A 22,235-nucleotide genomic window follows, 5' to 3' on the forward strand; every position below is an offset into this window, starting at 1 on the left:
TGTAGAAACGGTCTAAATACTTTGGGTGAAATTGGCCTAATATTTTTCAGATTTTTTTAATGGACTTTTTCAGCAGTTTGTTTTGCATGGTTTTGAATCCTCCATTTTTTCTTACAAATTTTCAGAACTCCAAAATATTTCACAGATTGGTTTGCAGAATTCCCAGGTGGCTCAAAAATTCACATTTTTGGAATTTCTCACATCTAGATTTTCATGCAGATGTACTGACAATTTGGGCTCATGGAGAGAAGTTAAAGGAGATAGCAGCACAGTGTCATACATTTATAATGTCAGGCAGGGATGTAAATGGCCAAAGATATGCATGCTGGTTCCGCCTCCAGACGTGGCCCAGGAATCTCTGCTAGATCCTGTGATCTCAGGGTAATTCCACACTGTAGCCAGGGGGAAGGGGGAGGGGAAGCTGCAGTGACAGCTTGGTAGAAGTCTGCTCTCGCTGAGTGAGTCCATGATCTTCCATCATGTTGGACCTCCTCGCATACAATATGACCAAATATTTGGAAGACACTAGTAGGCCATGGACAACAGTGAGCTCTGAGTGATCTGTGGAAGACAAAGGCTCATCCTACCAGTGTGCATCCAGAGATGACACCAGCTACGGGACATATATCATAAGTAGCCATAGTGCCCACGGGATAGAGGCAATTGATATAGTACTAAACTCTTCCTCTGTCTCAACTACTAGTCCTGGCAGTGTAAGCTCCTCCTCTTTACTTCTCCCTGTTGTCTTGGGCATGTGTTGAACTTCCAAGAAGGGAGTTAGTTGAGAAAGCATGTAACTAGAGGTAAAAGACTTATTTGATTTAGCCCTTTTTTTCCAATTCAGAAATCATTCAGGAGTACTTACATGTTTATTAATTTATTTACTATTTGTAAGTGATCTGATAAAGTGAACAAATTTTGACCTATGCATGGTTTTGTGAACTTGTTCACTACAGCTGTTTGCTGTGTCACATGATATATCTGCTCCTTGGTTGGATGACTGAAACTTTAAAAGTAGGAGAATAATGAATGATGAATACTCTTGTTAATGGGTGAATGAATAGTCATGTGAAGAACAACCATTTCCCGCAACATTCATAATTTAAAAAAAAAAAAACCTAAAAACATTTGCATGAATGTTTGAAAATAGCTAATAAGGAGCACAAACATGGTCAGACTGAACAGCCATTTGGAATGCATACAGATATTCACATTGTTTTCCCGTATTCATCCAGCTATGTGTGCGACTTCAATGCAAAATTTGGACAGTCCATGCCAGGAAAGCCAGCTTGAGGCTAGTAGGCTATTGTTATTTATTTGTTATAAAGTGGCAGCAGATAAGCCGGTGTCTTTCCCAAGAATGCAGTAGTGCACCCTGAACATTACTGATTCTTCTAATCATTATGATTGTACTGTGATGACATGGGGAATAAAATAAAATACAAAATAAGCAAACTGCATCAACATAGAGTAACCAAACTACCTGAAAAAGCACAATGTAAAACTATGTATAGTTTGTCCACCTGTATGCCCTTTTAAATATTATATTCAAGTATTTTTGTGGAAATAGTTTTTTTGTTCAAACAAAATGGGGAAATGCTGCTATTCATAATTAACCAATTGGTAGAATTTTGTTTCTACTTTTGCAGTTAACACCATCTGCTGGTTATGACTAGCTTCTGCCATCCTTGTTCCAATCAAGTAGTACCTTATTTCGAGTAGTACCACCAAAGTTTGTGGTATTACTCACTGAGTAAGTTATTACTTTATGTGACCAGCTGGTCTGAAGTTATTTTTTGGCAGAAGCTGGTCTTAAGTTATTTATTGCAGTAATATTGTTGGTTTCATGTCTTCATTGCTTTTGACACAACATTTTGTATCTTATAAATATTGCTAATTGTTAGTGTGACTCTATTTGGTAACTTTGTCTTTGTCCCTTTCTTTGTTTTTCTTTTGCAGTGATGTGTTCTGTGGCTTTTTGCTCTGCACTAATCTTAGTCGAGTTCCACGAATTGGTCATCTTCAGGGAGAAATTTCCCCAACCTCTTTTTACCACCAGGGGCGTGTAGTGGACTGCAGGTAAAAGACTATACAGCATACACAAATGGTTTTTCTATCTGTAACCAAACTGGATGGATTAAAAGCTGGCTAACTGATAAGTCTGAAAATGTAATTATTAACTGGGTATCATCAAAGAGGCATGTTTCTAGTGGGTCCCACAGGGTTTGGTTCTTGGCCATATGCTATTTAACCATTTTTATTAATGATTTGGAAGAAAAAATAAAACCATCACTGATAAAGTTTGCAGATGACACAAATATTGGGAGGGGGTAAATAAAGAAGAGGACAGGTTACTGATACAGAGTGATCTGGATCACTTGGCAAGCTGGGCACAAGCAATATAAGTTTTTAAATTTGGCTATATGTACACATTGAGGGACAAAGAACGTAGGCCATACTTACACAATGGAGGACTCTATCCTGAGGATCAATGATTCTGAAAAAGATATGGGGGTTGTGGTGGATAATCAGCTGAACACAACCTCCTAGTGTGATGCTGTGGCCAAAAGAGCTAATGCAATCCTTGGATGCATAAATAGGGGAATCTCAAGTAGAAGTGGAGAGATTATTTTAGCTGTGTTTGGTGCTGATGGAATACTGTGTCCTTGTCTGGTGTCTACAATTCAAGAACGGTGTTGATAAATTGGAGAAGTCAAAGAGGAGACACAAAAATGATTAAAGGTTTGGAAAACATGTCTTTATAGTGATAGATTGTGGTTCTTGAGTCTATTTCCCTTAACAAAGAGAAGGTTAAGGGATGACCTGATCAGCCTTCAGGTACTTACAGGGGGAACACATATTTAATAATAGGCTCTTCAATCTATTAGAGAAAGGTAGAACATGATTCAGTGTCTGGAAACTGAAGCTAGACAAATGCAGACTGGAAATAAGGTGTAAATTTTTGACAGTGAGGGTAATTAACCACTGGACCAATTTACCAAGGATCATGGTGGGTTCTCTATTATGGACAATTTTAAAACCAAGATAGGATGTTTTTCTAAAAGGTATGCTCTAGGACTTACTTTGGGGAAGTTTTATGGCTGAGGGCTGGTCTACATTGAAAAGTTACATCAGCATAGCTACGTCTTTCGGGGTGTAAAGAATCCACAGCCTTGAGAGACGTAGTTAAGCTGACCCTAACCCCCAGTGCAGACAGTGCTAGGTCAGCAGAAGAATTATACAGTGACAGGAGAGCTCGATTACATACAGCAACAGGAGAACCTCTCCCACTGCTGTAGTCTCTACAATGAAGTGCTACCACAGAGCTGCAGCTGTGCTGCTGTAGTGTCTTAAGTGTAGACATAACCTGTGCTATCCAGGAAGTCAGACTAGATAATCACAATGGTCCCTTCTGACCTTGGAATTTAGGAAGCTATGAAAAAGATAAAGATAAAAAATTTAAACAGCTAAATTTAAATTTGTTAGAGGTAAAAATCACTATTTTAAATGGTATTTCTCCTTTTATTAAAAATCACTGATATTCTCCATTTAAGCGTTGAAATGCATGTGGAGACTCTTGAGACTGGTATCAAACCTTACCGTGGAACATCACATTGCTCTTCCATGAAGTTTAAGAATTATAATCCAGAAGAGCAAAAGATCCATATATAAGACTTCATGGTTTTGAGCAGTACTATCTCATCAAGAGGAATTATTTGTTTTATATGAATGATTGTGGTAGGAGGAAATCTTTAGTTATCATTTAATTGGTCAGAGGATAGGCATGTTTTTATCGTCTTGCATGCAGATTACTGGATGGGTGCTTTTAAAAAATTTAAATAAAATTTGATGATTAAGAATGCTAAAAGTAACAAAGAATACTCTCTTGTGTGTATATATACAACTATTCTCCTCCATATTTACTCCCTGTTCCCATTTGAGGTTAGAGTTAAAGCATGAAACATTTCTCATAAAATATGCATAAATCTATATACATGAACTAGTAACGTTTTCTAGAAATATCATTCTGTGGTATGAAAAAAAGAAAGATGTTCTGTCAGTTATGGATATGTAATCTAAGATCAAATTAAGATTGCATGTCAATACCTAGAATTCTTCTGTGTGCTACCAGCTACTTCTTGTCAGTGCTATTGTGAGAATTGTGCGATTAAAGAAAAAATGTGGTGTGAATTTGTGCATACCATATTCTTTCCTCTAGTGTGCTGTGGAGTGAAGAAGTTATAGGGCTTTTAACATCCCTACCTTTATTGTGTTTTAATATCTTTAAAAGGCTCTAGTCATAATATTAATAGTATTTTAAAACTTCTTCTCCTAGTGGTGCTCATGTGCTTTTAGATGACGATACAGATTTGGGATATGTGGAAGATGGAGCTCCATGTGGCCCTCACATGATGTGTCTAGACAGGAAGTGCCTACCAATTCAGTCCTTGAACATAAGCAGCTGCCCTATTGGTTCTAATGGAAAAGTCTGTTCAAATCATGGGGTAAGTCCATATCCGTGGGACAGCAGATAAGCTCTGTCCATACTTCCAATATAAACAGGGCCTAATGTACAGTGTTGTGTACTGTACCTAAAATCTTCAGTAAGACCTTCTGATTTCCTGAATACACAAGTGTTGGATTTTGTGACATACTTTAATTCTATGACAGTGTGAGAGGCATAGAGAACAGTTGAGAAAACAAGGTTTTTAAATTATGTGACACAATTCACTGTAGTTTTCACGTTAATATTTAGAGTGGGATTTTCAAAAGCACTTATAGCTGGCTTGTGCTCCCACTGAAGTCAATAGTAAAGTCCAGTACTATAAAAACCTCCCTAATGTTTCACACCACATTTCAAACCTCTGAATAATTTCAGTTTGCCACAGAATCCAGTATTAATGCTGCAGAAATTCAGGGTTCTTGCCCTAAAACTTAGAACCAGTATGGCATAGCCAGTGTTCTGGGCTGCTTGAAGAGACTGTGAAAGCCCTACTGTACCATCTAGATGCTAGGTCTTTAGGATGGTGGTAGCAGAAATAAGTGGGACAAGGGCATGGGACCTGAGTAGGATTAGAGCAGATCAGAAAGCACCAGCAAGAGGGAATAGGAAGACATTCAGTGGTGCTCCAGAAAGGCGGCCGGAGAAAAGTAGACCACACTGAGCAAGTTCATCTTTCAGGATGGATCATGTTTCACTTTGAATGTATGGGGAAACAAATGAGCAGTATTCACAGTTGTGTCATGATCTGAAGCCTGATTAACTCCTTTTGGTAAGGTGTCTATACCTCCTTGAAATTGGATTAAGATCCATTGGTGCAAATAACTTTGCCTGTCTATGTCAGGGATTGCATCTGTGCAGCAACACTGATAGCTTGCCACCTCAGGCCATAGCCAAGGAAAATCTCCCATGTAGACAAGACCTGAAAATGGCATCTTCTTACTTGTGCTTCTTGTGTTCATTCACTCATTCTGGTCCTCACCTCCTTTAGCAACACTAATTTCTTTATTCTCCACGGATTCTTTTTACATGCAGTACACTTCCTCTTAACATAAACCTATATCCCTCTGTTCCCGTTTATTAACCTTAATTTGATAGAATTTAGTAGGATACCTCTTAATCACCTCAGACTCTCCCAGATAAATAATCCCAATGTTGTGTCATATGTGAGCCTTCCGTTTCTATTTATTGTCTCTATTGCATTGTGCTGGTCAGGAAGCTCCAAAGGTAGTAACCAGCGCTTGTTACATTAAAAACTCCATTTTCCTAGGACTGTTAATATGTACTCTTAATACAAAACATCAGGCTATTTAATCCTCTTAGCCTTCCTCGCTGCTACATTGTACTCTGGACTGAAAATATGAATGTTGACCCTCTGCATATGCAGATTGTCTTCTTCTGCCTAATTAAAGAAGTCATTACTGTTTAAACCAGGGGTTCCCAAACTTCTTTCTTGGAGGTCCATCTGAGCTGCAGCAGTAGGCACTGCAGCCCATTAACACTTCTTGAGGGAAATTATAAAATTTAATTACACACATTAGAACTGTAAATACAGTGTACATGTTTTCTTTTCATTTTAATGTAAACAGTTGTAAATATAGAAAACCCGGCAATGTGCACTCAAAGAAATGCTTCAAGATCTTTGACACCAAACACTTTTAGGAAAATGACACTTTTAAAAAAACGCTGAGCGAAATGTGGTGTTCAAACAAGGAAAACACACTGTATAAATGTACAGCATATAAACCTGAATAAGCAACACAATGTTAACAAAATTGTTAAGACATGTTATTTAAAACAAAATAGTTGTCCAACTTTAAACACTGTGTTTTCAATTTTTTTAGTATATCATCTAAATTTCTGTGCTGTGTAAGTAAAGACCCAACCCTTACTCTCAACTAATTAGAAAAGAATCAAATATTGTAATTAAAAATATAAAATAATAGTTTATAATATAACACACTGAGGCAATGGGTCCTCCTCCAATCCAGTAAAGGAGAATCCAAACTTCAAGAACGTGTCACTATATCTTCTTACGACTTCCTTTATTTTTTTTTGGATGGCTCATTTGGTGTAGATGTAGATGGTCTGGGACTCTCATTGTCTTCTCCGCCAGTGCACCCTCTCATTTTTAAAATAAAATCGATCCATGTCAGATTAAAATACTGCTTGCCATTTTTTACAGTTGTAAATGGCAGACTGTTTGTACGTTGCTAGGTTACCTTGCAGCAAAACACACCATTGTATGCACAAGAATTAAACTTGACATACAGTACCGCAGCTTATTTTTTAAAAATAATTTTTTTCTATACTCTGTCCAGCATATACAGCTCAAAGCATTACATTTATATAGCTTTTATTTAGATTACACAAGTCACTTGGAGTTAAAGATTTCCTAAGACTGAGCTTGACTGGAGAATTCAGTCATGCCGGTAGACCATCAGGACTGTGTCAAGGTGGGCTGAGGCCACATTTTGGGAACCCCTGGTTTAAACTACACTTAGTTTTGACATTTCCACCCTAGCACATCAGTTTACACTGAGGGATGTTATGCTTCATAGTCCGCCTCTGAGTCTATTTGACTAAGTTATCAAGTGTCTTAACTATTGATCAAACACTTCATTTTTCTGGCTAGTTGTGCTCCCCACCATACACACCATTTTTGTTTGTTTGTTTGTTTGTTTTTTAAAGGAGAGCAGGGCCAACAAGGGATAAGAGACTGCTATAATTTCTACAGATATGTGTCATAGAGGACTAGACTCTATATTAGGAAGTTGTTTTCTTATTATGGGAAAGATTCATATGGGAAGAGAATCCCTAACGGGGGACAGACTGAAAGGAGGGTGAATTGGGTTCAGAGCGAAGGAGAAAGAAAGAAAGGCACAGAGACTGAGGGCAATATAGGAGTTAAGAAAGGGATCCAGACATTCTCTTGACAACTTTGAATTTTTTTCCACATTCCTATTGTGCCTTTGCTAATTCGAATTTTCAGTTCAACAAACCTTTCTTACAAGTAAGATTAAAGTTATCTTTATCCTTCTTGATAAGCTTCTTTAGTGAATATTAGAGGATGCAGAATGAGATAAAGGTATAAACAAAAATTACATGGCTTATTTACTTTTGATCGTCAGCATTGTACCGTCTGTCAACTTGGTTAAGCATTATCTATAGACTGTGTAGTCTATAGTTTTTATACATTATGTACCAGTTGATTAGGTACCTCTATTGATGACTAACTGCCCTTCTAATCTTGTTGATCAAAATTTCATTCTTTCTATCTTTAACTGCTTTTCCACCACACCTTCCTTCAATCACTTTCCTCAGCAACTTAACTCCATCTCTAATTTCTTTTACCATTGTCCATTATTGCTTAGTATTTTAAATTTTATGGGTTTGGTAGGAGTTCATATTTATTACAAGTGTAATGTAATTTTTGGTGGGTTTAAGCCCAAATTTTCACAGAGGTATCCTTCTAAGTGCAGTCTTAAAGTGAATCTCTGGCCTATTCTGCTGGAGGATAGACTGTCACCACCAGCCTGGAAGAATGAGGAAGAAACTGTCAGTTGAAACTCAGAATTCCCCCTCTCTCTTACATTGGAACAAGTTGCCTAAGGAAGTATGAAGTCCAAAGTTTGAAAGTGGTTCTGATTACAATGATCAGTTTGAAAATGGATACATATAATAAGTACCTTAATTTGTGTCCCCCTTTCCCAGCTTCATGAAAAGAGAAAATTAATAAGGGCTAGACTGTGGCCTCACCAAATGCCTCATCCACCCAGACCCAAGATCTCTGTTGCCCATGAATAAAAACAAGGGTTCTTAGAGCCCCCTATACCCCTGCACTGGTGAGAGTCCACGGGACAGTTGAGCTCTAATGCAGTCTTCTACTCTTGCCATGCTATCTTCTGAGTTTATCTACCTGGGAAATTAAAATAAAACTAAGAACTTGATATACCTGTGTCTTGGGGTTTACAGCTTACCACTGTGGCACCTCCTTCTGGCTGTATCTCGGGATTACCTCTTGACCAGTCTGATGCCTCCTCCTTTGGTTGCTCACCATGTGTCCCCATCTTTCCTCTTTACTTGATTGCTCCCTCTTTGTAACTCAGGGTGCTCCCGCTTCATGGCTTGTCCTTCTGGCCAAGTCACTATAGTTTTTCCCTTCCAGGGTATCAAAGGATCTCTGTATGAACTGTCTCAGGCAGTCCTCCAATTCACTGTGCCACTTCCCTAGTGGCTGGGAGGGGAACCCAGGCCTGCCCAGTACTCCAGGTTCCAAGGATCTCTGAGTCAGTAGTCAAGCTCTGAACCATCCCAAACCTGGCAGCCATTTCCCCAAACCTTTTTCTACTTCTCCTCTTTCAGGCTTCCTTCTCCTACATTTCTATAGGTATTTCCTTTTCTCAGGGCCTGGATCCTCAGGGCTTCTACTCTCCTGGGTTTTTCCCCTTCTCCTTTTTAAGCACAGAGAGCAACTGGAGGCTTGCACATGGCAGCCCCTTCTGCTCTCACTGCTTAGCCTTATTCCAGCCCCACCTGCTGCTTCTCCTCAGCTCTGCCCCATCCTTAATCAGTGCTTGCTCATCAAACCTAACTCTTCCTATGTGTGCCCTATCAGTTATGTAACTCCTCCTGAGCCACAATAATGTTTTCTGGGCTAGTGTGGGGTGAACACTCCATCCTAACCTGTTATGTACTTGATGAGGTTATTGATTTTTTGAACTTTCTAAACAATCATTCTTGTTATAGTATGTGTTGTGGTAAATTTTATCCTGTGTATCTTATAACTTATTTCTAACATATGCTGAATAACCTCAATCAAAAGTATTTTAAAAACAGTTATTTTCATTTTCTTTTCTAGGTGTGTAGTAATGAAGCCACTTGCATTTGTAATTTCTCCTGGGCAGGGACAGACTGCAGTATTGATGACCCTATCAGGGATACTCCCAGCAAGAAGGATGAAGGACCTAAGGGTTTGTGTGATTTCAGTTGCAATATTTAGTACATGTTTAGATTATTCTTCTCTATTAGCACCAGTAGAATTAACATGTGGGAAAGGAGGGTATAACCCTGTCATTCAGAATCAAACCCTTGAGAATATTAAAACTATGCCTCTCAGAGAAGGTATATGCATGTTAATTTTAAGACTGTTTGTGAATATACTTTGACTTTTATAAATCCAGATCCCATTCCTAGAAAGATATGAACCCAGACATTTGGTTCATCCCAATTTCCCCCCTTTATTCTGTCCTTTAATAGCCATCTTCATAATTAAAACCTACATTTACTAGACTTCAACATTTATGGCCACATAGTGAGTTTATTATGTATCCTTTAGTAGAGATTTTCCAGTTGCTGATGTTCCTTGACTGTTCCATGCTGTTCCTGAGAGCTAGGACATAATGAAGGGGAAAATGAAGCCTCCCTTGTACAAAAGTTTCTTTTACAGTTATCTTGACTGTAAAGGGGGCTTCAACTCATTGTGGTTCTGGAAGAGTGCTTAGAAAGCTTGACCTCCTAAGAATCAGAATTCAGTGGGAAAGAAAATAAAATATATTAGGAACTGTTATTTTCTCATACTGTTATTACTGTCTTCTACTTTTGCATGTTTAATAGATGCCTCATTGACTGTATAAGAAGTAGAAAAACCTAGAGGAACTATTAGGGAAATACTCTTCAGAAATACTTTTCACATGGAAAGGTATGCACTTGAAATTGTGGCTCCCCACCTCCTCCAAAACCCAAATCACTAGATTGGCAAGAAATACATCACAATTGTACAGTCCAAGCAACATCCTAACTGTCTGTGGAAAACCAAAGTGGAATAGATATTCTCTTTCTTAGGGAACCTTTAGAGGTGCATCCTTCCCCACCACCAAACATCATAGGGCTGTCTAGTTTCTATCTCACCTAGCATAGCTCCCTGCCCTCTCCACTCCCCTAGAGCCTTCCTGACTCTGTGAAGAGCCATCTGCAAGGAATTAGTAAGGGGAGTCCTCCTTTCTGTGCAGAAGGGTGAGATGGAGCTCCTGTTGTAGCATTTAAGAGTACTGTAATACTTGTCTTGCAGATGCATTAGATAAGAAACAATAAAAATAATAAAAAGACACCCTTGTTTAATTTATAAACAAGTCTAAAGACAAGTAGAGAAGTTCATCTGGTCACCTAGATCAAATCACTATACTACAAACTTTATTTTTTACTTTCAAAATGGAAAAGCCATTCTAGAAATTAATATGCCAACTCTGAGACATTCTAGGAAAATATCTTTGTGGGATAATACCAATGATATTAATGAATAAGATTGTATCAGCAGATACGGAAAATGGATTACTATAATACAATACGATGGCTATATTGAAAAAATAACCTTGATACAGTTTTTCTTTTTAGTTTATTTTGATACAAGAATGGGTCATAAGGAGAATTGACGCTTTTTTTAAAATTTGTGGCAATATTAGTTTATTGGAAGTTGAATCCCCAAGAGACTCATGACAGAGAATTGGACATTAACTACTTTCTACAGTTTATTTTGGTGTGTTAATAGAGAAATCCAATTGGGAAAAGGTATCAGGAAGTGTAAAGAAATAGTTTTCTGCAATGATATAAAACTCTAAAGTTCTTGAGCACTTCCTATTAAGATTTTCTTTTTATTACTAAAATTACATAACTCACATGTCAGCATACAAACACAGACATGAACTAAAATGCTTTCTATATTTCTTTAGCACAAAATGTGAGTTCCATAACATTGCAGAAGCAGGAAACTCAATTTTCTCAAGATTCAGATAACACAGATTCAATTGTGAGAACATCACAGCTAGATTAACTCCAGTGTCACAAAATGTCATCTAGTATGACCACAGGTTTAAAAAACATGCTAGGATTATTGCACTCTGACTCACAAAATCAATGCAGGGAAAAATACATGAAATAAGAGCCTTTACAAATCTGATGATAGACACCTCAGTGGAATTCATCTCAAACTTTCCATTTTTACTTTTTTGGTTGCAAATACTACACTTCAATATATCAGTGTTCTAAGAGGTTAACTTCTCTTAGAATGGGATGTAGTGATCTCTCTTGCCCATTTCTCTTGTCTTTCAAATGTAACTTACTTCCAGAAGGCACAGAAGTCTGGAAAAACAGCTCCAAAGTATTATATTAATTTTTCTACAATGTAAGAAGTCATGGGTTCACTTAATTTAGAATTTATCCGAGGAGTTAGAAGTATTGGTTCCTCCAAATTCTGACATCTGACACTTCAGATATCTGGAGGCTGGGTGAGAGAGAGATTTCTAACCTTAACTCTGATGCTTGTTCAAGAATTTTTTTTAAAAAAAAGTTAAGTCCAGAAATCTTCTGCAGCTTCAATATCTTTAAAAAATGTTAACAGCACCTTTCCACCTACTCCCTGGCTTACGCCATTCATGGACAAAGAGATTGACCGCTTTCTTAGTGTTTGTCTACACGAACAATTGGACGGTGGCAAGCTGGGGGTCTGAATCTGCCCCACACTGCCCTGCCATGGTCTAACTGCCCATGTGCACACACCCTGCTGAGACACACGAGCAGTTTGTTAATGCACTTTGAGCAGGCTAGAGCAGCATAGTCACACCCAGCTTACCATGGTCTAATTCTTCGAGTAGACAAGCTCTTAGGAGTATATTCTTATGATGATGAAAGTAGTTATATGGATAATGTCCTTTCCATTAAAATGAGACTATTCCTTTGGAATAGATACCCTCCTAGTTAAGGGGAAAACAAAATGTAGATTAATTAGAATTCTCATACTGATTGATATTGACAAGGACTGAGCTGAAGGAAGAGTTGCAGTAAAAGTCAGTCGTTCTCTTTGAAGAATTTAACAAAATTGGAGAATGTTAATTTTTTCTGACTTCAGTTTTCTACCGTGTTTTCTAGTGCTGAAACATGCCCTTAAGTAGCATAAGAGCAGATAACTATTTGGGGGAAGGTTGCCAACGCTTTCTTCTGAGATGTGAAAATTCATATAATTAACAGTTTTTCACACCATAAATCCCTACATTTTTCTTATTATGATCGGTATTATGTATAGCTAACATATTGCTTGCTTTTTCTTTATTCTGTTATGATAATTGATGATTGATTGCTGCTCCTATTGCACTTCTGTTTTTCTTTTCAGACCTTTACATCATCTATCAGTTGCTTTTTCCTCTTTACTATATTTAAGGATTTAAAAAAATCAGTGGTCATTTATTATTTTAGAATTAATTCACATTGATGTTATGAGCTCATCTAAAGTCAGAAACCTACTGTATCCTGCAGTGGCAGACCAAGAATATAGTATTGCAGGAGAGTAGCAATTTTTGGAAGTGAAGGAAACTTGGAGCTACTTACAGTATTGGATCCTGTTCTTGAAGTCAGTGGGACTCCTTGCACACACAGGCATCTTCCTGTGCAGATTCATTTGCAGGATTGGACTTTAGCTTGATTTAACTGTATTATACTTGAACCATAAATTTAAGTATATGAAACAGACTGAAGTTTGACTGTCTAAAACACACCTTCTTTGAAGTGAAACTGTATTACTTGCAAAATCTCTATCATTAAAGCTAGAATAATAGGTAATCATTAGATTTACAGAGACTCATGCCTGTGTGAGTTCAGTGAGTCAGCTACAGTCTACTACTATTGAATTTAATCTTTTAGAATATGGGAAGTATACAGGCAATTTTTCTTGTCTCAAAGGAGAGTTCTTCTCTGTGTCTGAAAAATAAATCCCTGTGTAGTAAGAGAGCATCAGCAAATAGAAAATACTGAAATCCCAAATCATTGCCTAAAAAGCACTTTTTATTATAAATGATTCCTCTTATAACTGCTGTTACATGTGTCTAAAATATATAATTTTTAATCCAGCCCCCTCACCAAAAAAAAAATAAATAAAGCAGTCCAGCTTAGGAAAGCTTTACTGTTTAAGTAATACAAATACTCTCATCCATTAATAATCTGTTTGGGAAAAAAAATCCCTCAACAAAAAATTTCAAAACAAAACAGTTTTTATTTGGATTTGACTTACAATTTCATTTTTAATTTACTTTAAAAATTGTTTTTTATTTTTTCCCCTTTCTCTTCCTTTTTTCCCCACTGACTGCAATAGAATGAATGACATGTAGGGACTTTGTTTGTCTGTTTCCCCCCCCACACACACTTCTTGATTTCCCCCTACTTTGTTTTCCTTTTCCACTCTGTAAATTTATAAACTTCTCCAACTTCTAAAAAGTAAAGAGTGGCAAAAGGAAAAATGGAACACTGTAACTTTGAAGAAATTTTGAAAAGTTAGAGTTAATTTTATTTTCCTTTTGCTATTCTGTAACTTTTCAGAACATCTCCAATTTTGGAAAAGTTATAGAGTGCATAAAAGGAAAAAAACAGTGATGGTAGGGGAACCAACAAAAAATTTGGATGAGGTACTAGCCTGAGACCTGGGTTCAGTTCTCTTCTTGCCACAGATTTCCTGTATGGTGTTGGTCAGATTACTTAATTTCTCTGTGCCTTCCTTTCCTTTCTGTAAAATGGAGATAACTCTTCCCTATCTCACAGATAAATACATTAAAGATTGTAAGGTGATCAGATAGTGTGGTAATGGGAGAGTCATAGATAGTTTAGGGGACCTTAGAGAAAGAGAGATAAAACCCCATTATATTGGAATGACTGAGGCCTCCTGCAGTAAAACCCACAGGAGAGAGACAGAAGGCCCAGGAAGCTCTTCAAAATTCAGCTCACAAATTTTATCATTAATACTTCCATCAAGGAGAGGGGTTTGTGGGTGGGCTGCATAAGAGGCAGGAGATATGGCCTCCAAGCACCTCAGATCCTCGGGAGCCATAGGGAAAGGAAAATGAAACGTTATTCTGTGCCAGCCTGTGTGGTGAGGGCTAGTTCTTTGCCATGTAAATATCCCTCTCTGAGGAGAGTGCAAGTACAGAATGGGAGCTAATGTTTGGAGCAGCATTAACCCCTGCCCAAATATCTGCCAGGCTCAGAGAAGAGCATACCATGGAGTGGGGTGCACTGTTCCCTCCATCCTCACTCGTAGGACTCCAGTACTATGAATTTGGAGTGCAGTGCTTACACAAAATTGGAAAATCCTCAGGGAGACAAGCCAGCACCACGCCAAGAAGCTCTAGGTATGACAATATCATATACTTTTGAGTTCTGTCATTCCCACTGTGAGAAATGCCAGCACCAAATAAATAAACCCCGTTCCACTGCCCCTAATTTCTCATTTACATTTTATGGTTACCCAAAAGAATCAAGGTTAAAAAATTTATACCAGGTGCATGATACCTCAGTTGTATACGTTTGCTTTGGACTGAAATTTGGCAAGTTATATTCTTGGCCTTGGAGCCAATAATTGTTAATTTTTTTTCCAGAATAGCTACATATTAACTTTTAAAAACAGCAGAAGTTTGCTTGCTTTAGAAGAATTGTCTCTGCTTGAACAAATTAAAAAATAGTTTGTTCTGTAGAAGAACTGATTTTGGTAAACAATTAATCCAGAATCAAGAGGACTGCTTATGGAGTAAGTTACGAGTATGGATGGAAGAATCAGGCTTACGTGTTTCTCAGCAGGATAAAAAAAATCTGCCAAGATATCCTAATCCCTTTGAAGTAGTTGGGTTTTTACTTTGCATTCCAATATGCATTTTGGAAGAAAAATGTGTAATTCAGTGTTGTTTTGATCAGTTGGGTAAAGCTATACCCATTCAAGAATTCTTTTGAATACCCTCAGATGTGTTATTTCTCTCTTCAACCTTTTTCTTGGGGGGGGAGGGGGGAGTGTGATGGGGGAGAGAGAGCACGAAATTCAAACCTAGCTGTGCTAAGAATTAAACCTTTAGAGCGGGGGTGGGCAAAATATGGCCTGTGGATCGGATCCGGCCTATCTAACATTTCTGTCCGGCCCACCATGACTAACATTTCTGTACGGCGTCCTCTGCCCCCTCGCGATCTCTGAGTCTGGGCAGCTAAAAGTCCCGTGGCGCAGCAGGGTGCTCAGGCAAGCTGCTTGCCTGCAGTGGCCCCACGCCACTCCTGGAAGCAGACAGCTGCTGCTGGCACGTCTCTGTGTGCCTTTGGCAGGGGTGGGCGGGTGACTCTGCACGCTTCCCCTGCCCCCAGCACCGTTCTCACAGCTCCCATTGGCCAGAAACCAAGGGGCATGCAGAGATGTGCGTTAGACTTGCGGGAGCAGCGTGGGGCTGTGGCAGCCTGCCTAAGCCCTGCTGTGCTACCGGCCGGGAGCTGCCTATGGTAAGCGCCTCCCGGCCAGAGCCTGCACCTCGCACCCCCTCCCACACTCCAACCCCCTGCCCCAGGTCAGAACCCACTCCCAGACCCCTCACCCGCTCCTGCAGTCCAATCCCTTGCCCCAGCCCATAGCCACCCCCTGCACCCAAACTCCCTCAGAGAGCCCTCACCCTCTCCTGCACCTCAACACTCTGTACCAGCCCGGAGCTCCCTGCTGCACCCAAACTCCCTCCCAGACTCCGTACCTCCTCCATTAATATAGTAGAAATGTGCGGCCCGTGACAATTTACCAAAATTTGTGGAGTGGCCCCCTGCAAAAATTATTGCCCACCCCGATTTAGAGGGTCTCTATAAGCATGATTCTCCACTGCCTTGCCCTCTGTGTAATCATTTACACCTATTTTAAACACTACTGTACAGATTTGCTGATATTTTACACGTCATTTGCAGTCACTTTGCACAGGTTTAAATGATTACACAGAGGACAAGGCAGTGGAAAATCAGGCCTATTTTATCTACAGCAGTGCTTTTCAACCGTTTTTTCATTTGTGGACCCCTAAAAAATTTCAAATGGAGGTGCAGACACCTTTGGAAATCTTAAGACGTAAGTCTGTGGACCCCTGGGGTCTGCAGACCACAGGCTGAAAACCACTGAAAAAGAGTTAATTGCAGTTATTCAGTGTTTAAAAAAATTTGGGAGTACTTCAGTCTTTTGTAAGCAACTCTCTACAATGTAATAAGTCAACAATGGTCATCTTTAACTGTTTAGTTTAATGACCTGGATACAGTATGTTTCTGGTGATAGATGAAAGTTTTCTTATTGGTGATCAAATTGTATCTGTTTACATTTTAAATAAATTGTAGGTTTATATTACATAAGCTGAGGATATTCTATTTTAAATAAAAATGTGATGTAATCACAGGTTATGAAACCTTACTTAGTTTCAAAATTTTCAGTAAAACTTATTAAAGTAATGTTTGTAAGCAGTCAAGTAAAGCCAAATATAGCCTCAACTATTTCCGTGTATTAAAAACTATAGTATTTGTGTGGAGAGATTTATTAGGAGGTTTGAACTGTTACACAATCAATGGATTACAAAGTAAAATATCCCTGTGAGGTGCTATTTTATTTTTCATTTCAGACATATACAATATGTGATCATTTCCTTAAAAATCTTCCCTTTTCCCTCCGCACAGTGAGCATGGCCACTAACAGGCTAATAGGTGCAGTGGCAGGGACCATTCTGGCTCTGGGGGTGATTTTTGGAGGCACAGGGTGGGGAATAGAGTAAGCATTTTTCTTAGTTTAAGAGTTTTATGTTTGGTGCCTAGTGTGTGAGGTACGCACCTGAGCCCTCTGTGTACTATCCCATTAGCTTTGTGTCATGTGGTGACCGTATTCGTCATGTGATTTGAATGTGTCCGTGTCATGTGATTTGCTCATGCAGTGTTGAACCCTCTCCTGTCTGGGACAATGTGGGGCATAAAACAATAAGTTTGTGAATTTTTACATCATCACAATTAATACAATTAAATGTCTAAATGTTTCATTGCTCCAAATTATAAAAAGAATGAAAAAATAGTAATTTGAAGATCGTGATTATCTATTTTTGCAAAATGTAATCTAACAGAACAAGATGGATCATTTGATATAATTCACTTTTTTTTTTAATTTCAATTAATGGGGCATTCATTCTAACAGTGGGTCATAAAATTCAGTTAAGAAAAAGAAAAAAACTGAGTTGAAATTATAATATATATAGACAGCTTTCCAACAAAGTTTCTGAATGTTCTGTTGGTAAGATTTTCAGTTACCTCAGGGCAGTACATTATATAAAGTTTGAGCAACAAATATTGTATTGTCTTTTATAATTTTGGGAAGTTGAAATCTGAGGGATTAGCACACTAGTTGCCTCTAAATTTTAACAATGGGGTATTTACACAATGTATATGGTTATGATAATCTTGGAGTAAATTCCTTTAATTCTGCATTCATGGAATACACTGCAAACAGTAGAATAAACTGCCATTATTTTGATCTTTTGACCTTTTTCATCAGCATTCTGCCCACTAATTTAACTCCACACAGACTTCATCTAAGATTTCAATCCTATCAAAGTGTTTTTCCCCTACAGGAATAGTGTGTGTTATGTAATTACAGACTGTATCAGAATGCATACACACAATAAGGGTGAATTAAGTTTGCCTGGCAACCTGAATTCTGGCATTTCTTAACTTCTCAGTGCTTGACTCTGCAACCTTAACATTCTTTTAACATAGTTTTTTGTTTAACATAATTTTATAAAACAAACTATATTATGTGGAATCATATTGATCACCAGTTAGTATCCTCAGCAAGGTATGGTTTATTAGATCCACAGTACTGACCTCTGTCACTTGAGCTAACAGCAGTAGAAGGTTGTTATCCCCGATCTGGACCACCCACTAGAGTGGGATGAGACACACATTTTGCCAATGGGTCTCACTGCTATTTACTGACAGTAAAAGACTGTAGAGATGCAGGAATCCAGGGTTCAGTTCCAGATTCTGAATGAGCATGAGATTTTATAATTACAAACCATTCTACCCTTGCATCCCATCATCCAGGGAACGATAGACATGTCAGCCTCACCTCAGTCCCTGGAAAAATCATGGAGCAGGTTCTCTCAGACATCTTTGCTCCTATCAACCCCTACATCCCAGCTCCTGCCCCACTTCCACTCTGCTTCTAATCAACACCTCTGTTCCTACTTCCCATCTCTCTGCTCAAGCCCCAGCTCCTGCCCACCTCTGCTCCAGTCCACAGCCACTCACCCTGGCTCCTGCTCCTCCTTCTCTGCTCCTGTCCCCCTACCTCACCCTATGCCCCTATCAGCTCTCTTTCCAGTCTCTCTCCTCCTATCCATCCCTCCTTTCTTGGCTCCCCACAACCCCATTCCTTCCCATTGTCTGGTTCATGCAGCACCCTCTGCTTCTGCATCAGACATCTTAGCTTCCTCCTCCTCCTTGTGTAGGCACACGGAACAGGGGCATTGAAAGCACAAGAGAGTTGGTTTTCCTGCTCTGAGTTCCTGTGCCTAGTGCCACAGTGGCCTCTGGCTGCTCACAGCAACAATTGCAGGGAAAGTCCTGCTGAGCCCCTGAAGTCCAGGGCTTGAACATGCAGAATTTAGCTGCCAAACTTTCAACAATTCTCTTCAGAGCATGTGCAAACTGATATTTTTCAGAGGCACATCTCTGACACCAGGGCAATTCCGCTGCCAAATATGAAGCCGCCCTCCAAGTATGGTGGTGCTAGAGCTTTTCAATTAAATGATTGTAGGAATTTTTTTAACTTGAACACAACATAGTATTTTCCCGTAATCTCATTCTCAGAAAGAACAGAACTGTTTTATCTGAAACTTTCCAAAAAAATTCAGCTTGAGAGAGGTGTCTGACATTGAAAATTTTAGCATGAACATTTACGTTTGGCAAAATTATAAGCAACTGGAAACAGGATCTTATAATGAAAAGTTTCAGGCAACCTTAACTAAAGGCAGCACTACCAACTCTGCCTATAATAGAATCATGGAAGATATGGGTTGGAAGAGACCTGAGGAGGTCATCTAGTCCAACCCCCTGCTCAAAGCAGGACCAACCCCCAACTAAATCATCCCAGCCAGGGCTTTGTCAAGCCAGGCCTTAAAAACCTCTAAGGATGGAGATTCCACCACCTCCCTAGGTAACGCATTCCAGTGCTTCACTACCCTCCTGGTGAAATAGTTTTTCCTAATATCCAACCTAGATCTCCCCCACTGCTCCTTGTTCTGTCATCTGCCACCACTGAGAACAGCCGAGCTCTATCCTCTTTGGAACCCCCCTTCAGGTAGTGGAAGGCTGCTATCAAATCCCCCCTCACTCTTCTCTTCTGCAGACTAAACAATCCCAGTTCCCTCAGCCTCTCCTCGTAAGTCATTTGCCCCAGCCCCCTAATCATTTTCGCTGCCCTCCACTGGACTCTCTCCAATTTGTCCACATCCTTTCTGTAGTGGAGGGCCAAAAACTGGATGCAATACTCCAGATGTGGCCGTACCAGTGCCAAATAGAGGGGAATAATCACTTCCCACGATCTGCTGGCAAGTCTCCTACTAATGCAGCCCAATATGCAGTTAGCCTTCTTGGCAACAAGGGCACACTGTTGACTCATATCCAGCTTCTCATCCACTGTAATCCCCAGGTCATTTTCTGCAGAACTGCTGCTTAGCCCATCAGTCCCCAGCCTGTAGCAGTGCATGGGATTCTTCCATCCTAAGTGCAGGACTCTGCACTTGTCCTTGTTGAACCTCATCAGATTTCTTTTAGCCCAGTCCTCCAATTTGTCCAGGTCACTCTGGACCCTATCCCCACCCTCCAGGTATCTACCTCTCCCTCTAGCTTAGTGTCATCTGTGAACTTGCTGAAGGTGCAATGCATCCCATCATCCAAATAATTAATGAAGATGTTGAACAAAACTGGCCCCTGAACAGACCCTGGGACACTCCGCTTGATACTGGCTGCCAACTAGACATCGAGCCGTTGATCACTACCTGATGATCTAGCCAGCTTTCTATCCACCTTGTAGTACATTCATCCAATCCATACTTTTTTAACTTGCTGGCAAGAATACTGTGGGAGACCGTATTAAAAGCTGTGCTTAAGTCAAGATATTATCACGTCCACGGCCTTCCCCATATCAACTGAGCCAGTTATCTCATCATAGAAGGCAATCAGGTTGGTCGGGCATGACTTGCTCTTGGTGAATCCATTTTGACTGTTCCTGATCACCTTCCTCTCCTCCAACGCTTCAAAATGGATTCCTTGAGAACCTGCTCCATGATTTTTCCAGGGACTGAGGTGAGGCTGACCCATTTGTAGTTCCCCGGATCCTCCTCCTTCCCTTTTTTAAAGATGGGCACTATATGCTTTTTCCAATTGTCTGGGACTGCCCCTGCTCACCGTGAGTTTTCAAAGATAATGGCCAATGGCTCTGCAATCACATCAGCCAACTCCCTCAGCACCCTCGGAGGCATTAGATCCAGCCCCATGGACTTTTGCTTGTCCATCTTTTAAATAGTCCTTAACCTGTTCTTTCACCACTGAGGGTTGACCAGTGCAGCAGTCAGGGAGCTGACCTTGTCTGTGAAGACTGAGGCAAAAAAAGCATCAAGTAGTTCAGCTTTTTCCACATCCTCTGTCACTAGGTTGCCTCACCCATTCAGTAAGGATCCCACACTTTCCCTGATCACCACCTTGTTGCTAGATTGGACCAATCTAGAACTGTAATTATTAATATTTTCAGTAATAGATATACAGGGACATTAATTTTAGTTGCTCTCTTCAATAGGATCATCCTCGTGATGGGGATATACAGCTTGATCCAAAGCCGTTTGAAGTCAGTGGGATTCTTTCCACTCATAAAAAGTACCTGTAGACAGCCTGGTGGCAAATACATGGAGTTGGCAGATCAACAGTAATAATAGATCTGACAGAATTCATCCACCACAATTTTTATTTCTCTCCACCAGGCAGAATAGAAAATGCCTCCGAAATACTATAGTTAATAAAATCTCTTATTTTAAATTTGCATTTTATTCCATGTTAATCCAGTGACTATAGAAATTATATGGCTGAAATCTATTGGCTGTTGTTTCCTCTATAAATGGTACTTTTTATCATTCATTAAAGTAATGAACCAACGTCTAGTGGTCTTTAGATTAGCAGCTAAATCATGGCATATTGATAAAAATATAAATTTTCTATGTATTTATTTGTTTGATAAAATGTAATGTGTATTTAAAAAAAAAAAGACAAGGTAAACATTAAAATATAAAAATGCGCAATTTTCATGGTATTTAAAATTACCTTACAAAATATGTTCAATCTATTGTAACATATTCTTTAAAAATTGTTTTCCAATATATGTCTCTGATCTTTTTATAAATTTCCAAACCGGTACTAGTTACCTGGAGAATTCTCTGGTAAACAAATTAATCTTTACCTTTTGTTGTTGTTGTTCTGTGTTTGTACAGCGCCTAGCATACTGGTGGCCTGGTCTGTGACTGGGGCTCCTAGGCACTATGGAATAATAATAATTATTATTATTATAATTCTTTAAGCAGAAGGAATCACACACTATGTCTCTCCATTGAAAACTCAAGTGAAATCCTGGACCACCGAAGTCAATGGCAAAATTCCCATTGAGTTCCATGGGGCAGGATTTCACCCTGAGTGTAATCCATAGGCATTTTCAGTTTCTATGTCTGATAGATTTAGCAAAAAGAGGAATTAATCTGTATGAATAAGAGTTGTCACTCCAAATCTATTGACTAGCTGTATTTACTTTGATTCCACAGGAAAAAGAGTAGTTTTAGCCAGAATCTTTTTAACAAGGGCCTCAACTATCTACTGCTATGTTATTTTACCA

General features: G+C 39.2%; 2 protein-coding genes across 9 annotated transcripts in view; both read left to right on the top strand.

Moving 5' to 3' along the window:
• ADAM23 (ADAM metallopeptidase domain 23) overlaps positions 1-22,235 on the top strand; it is a 176,618-nt gene that overhangs the window by 137,569 nt on the left and 16,814 nt on the right. For 2 of the 8 annotated variants that reach the window (XR_013347499.1, XR_013347500.1), the window contains exons 22-25: positions 1,960-2,079; positions 4,337-4,505; positions 9,363-9,474; positions 10,118-10,202. Coding sequence is in view for 6 of the 8 variants with exons in the window: in XM_077830093.1 (XP_077686219.1) it covers positions 1,960-2,079; positions 4,337-4,505; positions 9,363-9,474; positions 16,991-17,085 (496 nt within the window). In the remaining 2 variants the exon portion in view is untranslated. Of the gene's footprint in view, positions 1-1,959; positions 2,080-4,336; positions 4,506-9,362; positions 9,475-10,117; positions 10,203-12,665; positions 14,890-14,916; positions 15,282-16,990; positions 21,823-22,235 lie in introns of those variants that run through there. The other 6 variants (XM_077830094.1, XM_077830088.1, XM_077830093.1 and 3 more) reach the window with 5 other exon arrangements.
• Positions 9,362-22,235, top strand: part of FAM237A (family with sequence similarity 237 member A) — a 63,150-nt gene continuing 50,276 nt past the window's right edge. The window contains exon 1 of the mRNA XM_077830095.1: positions 9,362-9,474. The gene's annotated coding sequence lies outside the window, so the exon portion shown is untranslated. The remainder of the gene's footprint in view (positions 9,475-22,235) is intronic.

The sequence above is a fragment of the Eretmochelys imbricata genome, chromosome 11, assembly GCF_965152235.1.
Source record: "Eretmochelys imbricata isolate rEreImb1 chromosome 11, rEreImb1.hap1, whole genome shotgun sequence".
NCBI classification, from domain to species: Eukaryota; Metazoa; Chordata; order Testudines; family Cheloniidae; genus Eretmochelys; species Eretmochelys imbricata.